The 9,145-nt window shown below is 38.9% G+C and overlaps 1 protein-coding gene across 2 annotated transcripts in view; it reads right to left on the bottom strand.

Moving 5' to 3' along the window:
* Positions 1-3,764, bottom strand: part of PRDM10 (PR domain containing 10) — a 136,922-nt gene extending 133,158 nt beyond the window's left edge. For both annotated transcript variants that reach the window (XM_006901737.1, XM_006901736.1), the window contains exons 1-2: positions 3,696-3,764; positions 341-505 (exon numbers count right to left, since the gene is read on the bottom strand). In XM_006901737.1, the coding sequence (XP_006901799.1) occupies positions 341-505; positions 3,696-3,764 (234 nt within the window). The remainder of the gene's footprint in view (positions 1-340; positions 506-3,695) is intronic.
* Between the last annotated feature and the right edge of the window lie 5,381 nt (positions 3,765-9,145).

The following is a 9,145-nucleotide window of genomic DNA, read 5'->3' as shown; positions in this document are numbered from 1 at the left end:
CAGGAGGGGAAGGGCCTCTATGTGGTGGATTGATTCAGTGACTGGGGTAATCCAGATGGGTGTGTCAGAGGCAGTGCGATTGGCACAGGATAGAGCAGGGTTTAGGGCTGTTGTACATAGGGTCGCTATGAGTCGCAAGCAACTTGATGGCACATAACAACAACAACAACAACAACATAATCATCTTCTGTCAAGTCAGTTATAAGCTCCTTGAAAGCACAAATCTTGTCCCAATATTTTCTGTAACACTGGCACCCAGCACAGAAAGTGGAACAGAAGAAAGTAAGTGATTAGTCAATGAATTAATTATTAAGAAAATAGTAAACACTCCTGCACATGCCTGGGCAGCTTCCACAGGATGGATGTAAACCAGTGTGTGCTCTGGACCATCCACCGACGTGTAGGAGGCACCATCTGCTGTATACACCACCTGCTGCGGGGGACGCCCCTGCTCATCGGTGTAGACAATCTGAGCCACAGTTCCAGCATCCGGAACAAAGTGCACCTGGAGCAAAAGGCAGGCATGTATGAAGCATCTCTTATAAGACAGCATTAATTTGTGAATTTTCCATTTTAAAATACTCCCCAGTGAAACAAAAATGGGGATGAATAAAGCTTCACCCACACTTACTTAAGAGTGACTAGGAAACAGACTCTTAAAACTTTGCTTAGTATTAGGCAACTGCCTTAGATCCCCCTCTGCCTGAAATGTCCAACCCAGATATCACAGGTAGGAGAAAATGAGTGTGCTTTTAGCCAATCCTGGGAATGTAACTAAAGATTTCTGGCTGAAGATACTACCAGTACACAAAAATCAACCATTCTGTGATATGAAAAAAATATGTCTAGATGCAAAGGCAAACTGCCCTCAACATAGCACAGAAAATTCTACTTAATAAGTACTCTGTAAACTGCCTTTCAGCAAATACATTAAACAAGGTTACTTTTTTTTCTCCCCTATAAATTCTTTCATAATAAAAGCACAGACTGGAGGCATACCAGTAAATGTTTGCTGAATAAATGAATAAACAGAACTCTTCTTCTTGTCTAAATAAAATATAGAAAACGTTAATGGAACACTTATTAAGAGGTTTTGGAAAAATTATTTCATTATTATCAAAGTGAGTAATTCTCCATGTCCCAAATAACTGAGGAACTGAAGCAGAAACCTAGTGTGGTGAAATCCTTTCAGAGTAGTTGATTTGGAGCTCTAAATTTGGCAGACAAGCTGATACCTTGTATTGGTGTGTGAGCAGACAGCACTTTGGGGAAAGAAGTCTCTTATTGTTGATATGAAGGCCAAGTACTGTCAGACTGGAATCCTTATTCTTCCCGCTCCCTCCCCCACCCCTTTATTCTTACACTAGCTTGGCCAATTTAATTTATTATTTCCATTTTCTACAATAGGAATGAGATATTCCAAAGAAGATACAAACTCACTTAATCCTGTAAAGGAAACCTGATGCTCACATATAATGAAGTACCACATAAATGCAACAAACCTCTCTCTATGAATGCCTACATAGAGTCAATTAACTTGTGAAGTAATTGTGTAGCTGACCTCCTATTTGTGACGTTCTCATTGCTATAACATTATCTTGTGACTTTATATTTAGCTCTGTTTATCAGCATAAAAACTATAGACTAGTACATTTCTTCCAAAGAAGAGATATGCAAGATTGTCCACGTGCCTGTGATGGCTCAGTACTTTACAGGACTAGAATTATTAGCTGGGAAAGAACCATGAGAAGAGATGCAACTGTCCATTTCCACAAATAGGGCCTCTGGTCAAGTTGTATCACAACCACTACTTGTTTTGTGCTTTTTATGAGTTACATTCTAGTTTACAGACAAAACAAAACACACTTAAAAATGGAACTATATGAAGGGATCCTTCAATATGGCTCCCCTGGGATCCGAACACAGAATTTTCAATTATTCTGCTGTAAACATCTCTAGAAGTTGGGTTTTTATTAATAAAAAGAAATTCTTTAAACTCAGACTTTCAAATATTATTATATGATCAATTTTCTTGCTTACTATGATACCATTTTGCTTAAAAATTAACTTTTTACTTTGGTGACATATAAACAATTGCTCACATGACTTTTGCCTCTTCCTAAAACTAAAACCCAAAATGCAGACATTTGCCTTTGCTAAAACTTATCAAAAGCACATGGGGAAACGAAAATTAATTTTAAAAAAGCACATGGCATTGGGAATGGTTCTGAGGGTAATCAGAGAGGCACTTTTTGATAGCACTTTTTGAAGAGATGGCATTCTCCAGAGCTTATTATTGATAATGAGAAACTTTAACTTAAAAGTTAAAAGGACTTAAAAAAGAAACAGTAGAAAAGTAATTTACTTCATAGACATACTCTGTACACTTGACTCTTGAACAACATTTGATTCAACCATAGAGCCCACCTGGAGGTCTCTTTCCCCCAGCACGACAGAGAGGAGCTCCCATGTTGTGAAAATGCCTATAAAGCACCATGAGACAAATCAGACCCAAGGGAACAGTTTAAGTTGATCAGCCTCACACAAGAGTTGAAATGGAACTTCACAGCACTTGAGCTCGCTCAAACACCAACAGGAAAATATTCTCATCTGAATGGGCCTCCTGCAACTGTTCAAGGATCAACAGGAAATGACAGTAAACTGTAGATGGCAAAGGAGTCCAGTGTTTCCAACTCCCTGCATTGTTCAAAGGTCTGCTGTACTTCAATACACATGAAGAATCAGAATCCTATGCTAGATAACAGAGAAGAAACAAACTGCAGTGTAAGGTGCCCTGCCCCAGTAACATCAAATAAAACAGTAAAAGATGACAGCAGCAAGTTGCAGAAAAGGAAGAACAGACTTGTAGTAATTTAACTGTGGCTCTAAATCACAGTAAATCATCTTGGTGGAACATTCAAAGAAATAAACATTGCCTATGCCTTATATCAAGTTCAAGTCAGTCCCCTACTAAATATTCATTACTATATAGTAGCTGTTATTTATGAGCTATTTATAGATTAAATTATGTCCCCTAATACACATGTCAACTTGGCTAGACCACAACTCTCAGTATTATACAGCTGGCCTCTGTTCTGTGATCTTATGTAAGATATTAGATGGGGTTTTTTGTTGTTTGTATGTGTTTTTTAAAAAATACTGTGTGTTATAAACCCTAATCTCTGTGATGATAATTAAGCAGGATCAGAGACAGTGAGATGGGTGAGCTAGGGCAAAAGTGAAAAGACTGTATCTTGAGTTAATTTCTTTTTCAAATATAAAAGAGATTAAATAAGCCAGCTGAGATCAAAAGCACCTACTACTATCAAGAAAGAAGAGAAGGGTGAAGAGTGCATCCTTTGGATCCAGGGTCCCTAGACTTGGAACCCCCTATATGCAGGTGAAGACTAATGACCGCAACATGGAGCTCGCCAAGCAATCAAGGCCTACAGATCTCGGAGGTGACAGGACATACTCCCAGAGCCAACAAAGACCCACTGCCTAGAGTTAGTGCCCTAAATATGAACTTCTAGTCCCCTAAACTGTAAGAAAATAAACTTCAACTTATTAAAGTCATCCACTTGTGGTATTTCTGTGATAGCAGCACTAAATAAATCAGGTCAGTGGCCTGCCAGCTCACTACACCTGAGTGTAACACAACTGTCAACACAAAGCTGGAGAGGATCATCCTTCACCTGAGCAGCGTTCTGTTGGTGTTCTGCAGATGTGGGCCACACATGGGAATTTTCAGCTTTGGGGTCCATCTCTTCTCCACTGAGTACTCCAAGACAAGGGGACCTAGAGCAGCAGAGGGTGGACAACAGTCTTCTGCCTACCACATATGTGTTTATGAACGACAAAATGGTCCCTCTGCAATGTGCCTGAAAAAGAAAGAAAAGGAACCAAAACTTTGAGTAGATGAAACATTTTCATAAATTACAGTTTCAAGTTCTAACAGAAAAAAAAGGTAAAAATGGAAAATTAATAAAAACTATAATACGATGTTTGCTCTCTACAGTGTGTGTGTGTTTGTATATAAAAAGTATGAAGAACGATCTTCACCAGAAATAAATAGGGTAGTTATTTGGGTTCTTGATAGGGACAATGAGGTTCACATTCACAGATGCTCAAGACAAACAGTAATGTGTTCAAACACAAGTCTGACAATGACACAACCAAAATTCATTCATCCATTGGTTCAGCTGTGAACATGCAAGGAGAGAAGAAAAGGAATCAAATTTTCTGGGCCACAACTTGATGACTATAGATATAAATTGTGTTTTGCAATACTCTTAGTGAACATATGATTAGTTAAACAAATTAAAAGTCTTAGTAAAAAATCAAGATACAACCTGCATGTAGAAATCTTACTCCTTTCTAAAGCAGGCTTCTTAAAACAACCAACCTTCCCTTTTGAAAATGATAAATTTTGCATACTTTAAAAGTCCTGTGACAAAGTGGGCAGGAAACATGTAACGACTTTTCACAGAGAAAGACATTTGGATGGCCAAGAGATAAATGAAATGCTCAAAATCACTGGCAGTAAGAGAGACAGAAAAATCAAAACCACAATGAGATACCATCTCACCTCAGTAGCAGTGGCAGAGGTTAGCAGGGCAGTAAATAATAAACGTTGAAGAGAAGGTGGAGAGGTTTGTAGAATTGTAAAATGGTACAACCATTCTGGAAGGCAGTTTGGCATTTCCTCAAAAAGCTGATCATAGGAATTCCATATGACCCAGCTATTCCACTGTTTGAAATATACCCCAAGGAAATTAGAACCGAGACACAAATGGAAATTTGTACACCAAGGTTCATAGCAGCATTATTCACCATCACACAAACATGGAAACAGCCCAAATGGCCAACCATAATTGAACAAACTGAGAATCTGGTATACTGACCCAATGGAATACTATGGCAGCACTCTGGAATAATGATTAAAAAAATACTGCATAACTTGGGAGAGACTGGAGAACATTATGCTGAGTAAACTAAATCTCATAAGGACAAATACTGCATAAGACCATTATAAACACAGGAAAATAACTAATAAAATGTGTATGGGGGGGGTCCAAGGAGGAAAAGGGTGGGAGTGGAGGGGTGAGAGTGGGCATAAGGGAAATCATAGTGCTGCAAAATTTGGGAGGTGTGGGGAGGGTGTAATGGAAATGGGAAAGATCTGGCAGGGATCTGCAAAGACAGGGTAACTAACGGTAGACACAGTTCAGTGGTGATTGACTTTATGAAACATAATGAGAATGATTGTATGAAATAAAAGTGAATGAAGAATAGTGTGAAATATAATGTATATAAGCTTTATATGCAAACCAATATAAAAAAAGTTTAATTCTTTTTTAAAAAAAAGTCATGTGAGACTTTTGTTTTAGATTTTCTAGTGTAACAGAGAAGCAGTGAAGCCACATCAAGCACAGCTCCTCCCGATCTATCACTCTAATAGAATACACACAGAAAGGCCAGAGTACTAATAAACTAAAGAAAGACACTGGCCAAGTTCTAGGCAGAATGCTTTCCACTATTAATGCAAATAAATGGGTAATCACATTTCTAGACTTCACTTATGCAAGCACAGAATAAAGTTGGAGAAGAGTATTGAATATCTCATGGACTTCCAAAAGAACCAACAGACATGTGTTAGAGAAGGTACAACCAAAATGCTTCTTGCAGGCAAAGATGGCAAAGCTCTGTCTCACATACTTTGGACATGTTGCTAGGAAAGGCTATTCTTTGGGAAAGGATATCATGTGAAAGGGAGGAAGAACCTTAATGAGATGAATCAACACAGTGACAGTAGCAATGGGCTCGATTATGTCAGAAATGATGGGGATGACATAGGACAGGCCAGAGTTCAGATCTATTGTTCACAGGGTTGCTAAGAGTCATACTCAGCTCAATGGCACCTAACAACAAGAAGCATATATGTGTATAAATTTGACCATATAGGCATACACATCTATGTGACTGTATGGACATACATTCATTTAGATTATAATGTACACAGGATGCATCCAGACATCTTGTAAGACTGATTTCTCAGTTCAAATGATTACAACCATAGTCATGTGGGGCAACACAGGCAGCTGGCATAAACTAATGAATAAAGCTTGTGTTCTATATTGTATTTTTGTGAGTAACATTCTTTTTTTTTTTTTAAGGTTGGGAAATATTTATTTTCTTTAAACAAGGTCATAAATAACAAAGAAACAAATTGGGTCCCTGACTCTGGACTGTGCAGCAGGACAGGAATAAGAAGTTGTTGGGTGGAAAGATGGAGGGGGCTATGCATCACCTAAGACAGTCACAGAGAAGATGGGCTTCAGGAGACTGCTTCTCTTGCCCTTGGAAAAGGCGTGCCTGGGCAGTAGGGAGTGGCTGCAGTGCCATAGTGAGGCAGCTGGAAGGGGAAGGAATGGGGCTATGGATTGTACTGTTTCTATGAAGAGTGACAGGAAAACACAAATAGCAAAGAGAAGCTCTGGGTCTAGAAAAGGCAAATGGGCATTTTGTTTATTTCCAAGGACCAATGATGAAAACGATCAACTTTGAGTTTTAAAAACAATTCCACAGGCTGTGGCTTTGTGCATGGGCTGTATTTAACCTGGGTCACTCTAAGATACCAGCCTGAAAATTGAGTCCAGCCAGTCCAAGTACATGGCCTCCTATCTGAGGAGAGCCCATTCTCCATTCCCACATGTATGGGTGCCTCCTGGGCTGAGGCCAGGCTGCTCCAGGGGACTCTTGAGCCCTCATCTGCCACAGAGTGAGTAACATTCTTAATAATATGTCTTAAAAGACACCAAATGACAATCTAAGGTACAACTCTAGAGTCTTGACTCATCTAGTGCAAAAAAAGAGCAAGAAGACCAAAGACTCAAAGGAAAAAACTTAGGCAACAGGAAAAGTAGTCTATCTGCACCACGACCTTATGTACCCTGAGAACATTAAGAACTACAATGAATAAGTAAGACTGAAGAAAAACAGACACCTCTGAATCATGGTATTGGTGAAGAGTATTAAATATCTCATGGAATGCCAAAAGAATAAACAGATCTATCATGGAAGTAGTGCAACCAGAGTCCTCTTTAGAGGCAAAGATGGTGAAACTTTCTCTGACACACTTAGGGCATGCTGCCAGGAGGGCCAGTCTTTGGAAAGAAATATCACAGTGACAATACCTAACAAAATGGAATGCTACAGTGACCACAACAGGACTGAGCATGCAGACTTTGTGAGGACAGTGCAGGACAGGGCAAAGTTTTAATGTGTTGCTCAGGGTCACTAGGAACTGCAATCAACTAGACAGCTCTTAGCAACAATAACAGCAACAAGAATACCATCTCTCCTAAACATAGGTGTAAAAACTCTCAACTAAATCTTAACCAATATAATTCAACAGCATATCAAAAAAATAACAAATAATCAAGTGGGATTCATATCAGGTGTGCAGATGGACAGTTCAGCTTAAAAAAAAATATCAGTGTAATCCACAACATAAAACACAATTAACGAAAATAACCACATGGTCATACCAATCAATGCTGAAAAGGCATTTGACAAAATTCAACACCCTTTCCAGATAAAAGCATTGAACAACATAGGACTGTTGTTGTTGTTAGGTGCTGTCATGTCATAGACGACTCATAGCAACCCTATAAAACGAAAGGCCTGAGCACTGTTCATAGAGTTTCCAGAGGCAAGCCATTTTGGAAATGGATAACACTCCTGCTTCCAGGCTCGTTTTAATTGGTAAGCTCCACCAAACACTGTCCACCATGGTTGGGTAACCATTATCATATTTGGCCCATCAGTGTCACAGAGTTCAGCATCACAGCAATCATGAGTTACCTCTGTACAGCAATGCACAGACCAGTGCTATACGGGGAATTATTCAATATTGTTAAGAGTATACATGTAAAACCAATAACTAATATTAGTCCTAATGGAGAGAGAGACTAAAAGCATTTATTTCTTTTGTTAATCAGAACCAGATCAGGATGTCCTTTATAAGCAACCCTATTTAATATTATACAGGAAGCCTAGCCAGAGCAGTAAGAAAAGAAAATGAAATAAAAGGCATCAAAATTGGCAAAGAAGAAACTTCTTGGTAAGATGGAATTTCAAACCCTCTTCAACAAAGACATCAGAAACAAGTATTACCCTAGAATGTGGGGATAAAAGGGAGAACTGGAGAAAAACACAGATGAGAAAAACAGTTGGAACAAAAAGTAAGTGGAGGAATGTGGCCATTTTGAACAGCTGTTTATATGTCAGGGGATTTGGGGCCTACAGAGGTGCCCACACCAGTAGCCGGGTTAAAGAAAAGGTATGGTATTCCTTCTTTTTCATCTTGCCTTTCTGGAGATCAGGGTAGTGGTTTAATCTCATCATAAAAAATGGTTAGAACAGTTAGATAGAGAACTGGCAGAAGTTTAATCTGGGTCTAGAAAAAGCTGTGTGTGGCACCAAGGACGTCAGATGTATCTTTGCTGAAAGCAGAGAATAGAAGAATGTCAATTTGTGTTTAATTGACTACACAAAGGCATTTGACTGTGTGAATATAACATAGTGCACCTTGAAAAGAATGGGAATTCCAGAACATTTAACTGTGTTTATATAAAATTTATACCTGGACCAAGAAGCTGTTGTCCAAACAGAGTAAGGAAACACTGCACAGTTCAAAATTGGAAAAGGTGTGTGTCATATACCCTTTCTCTCCCTACCTACTCAATCTGTATGCTAATAAGCAAATCATCAGAGAAGCTGAATTTTATGAAGAAGAGTGTGATATCAGAATTGGAGGAAGGCTCATCAACAATGTGCACTATGGAAATGACACAATCTCGCTCGCCAAAACTGAGAAGAAGCTGAAATGCTTGCTGAAGAGGATTAAGAACGGCAGCTTTCAATATGGGTTATATCTCAATATTTAGAAAACAAAAATTTTCACCACTGGACGAAAAGGCAGCACTATGATAGAGAAAAGACTGAAACTGTCAACAATTTCATCTTGTTTGGAACCACAGTCAACACCACCTTTTGTACCAGAAGTCAGGAGATCTGGAGATCGTTGTTGTTGTTGTTCTTGTTATGTGCCGTCAAGTCGCTTGCGACTCATAGCAACCCT

This window comes from Elephantulus edwardii, unplaced genomic scaffold, assembly GCF_000299155.1.
Source record: "Elephantulus edwardii isolate Elephantulus edwardi_28Jun2011 unplaced genomic scaffold, EleEdw1.0 scaffold00341, whole genome shotgun sequence".
Taxonomy (NCBI): Eukaryota; Metazoa; Chordata; class Mammalia; order Macroscelidea; family Macroscelididae; genus Elephantulus; species Elephantulus edwardii.
This window is presented reverse-complemented; position numbering and strand designations above follow the sequence as displayed.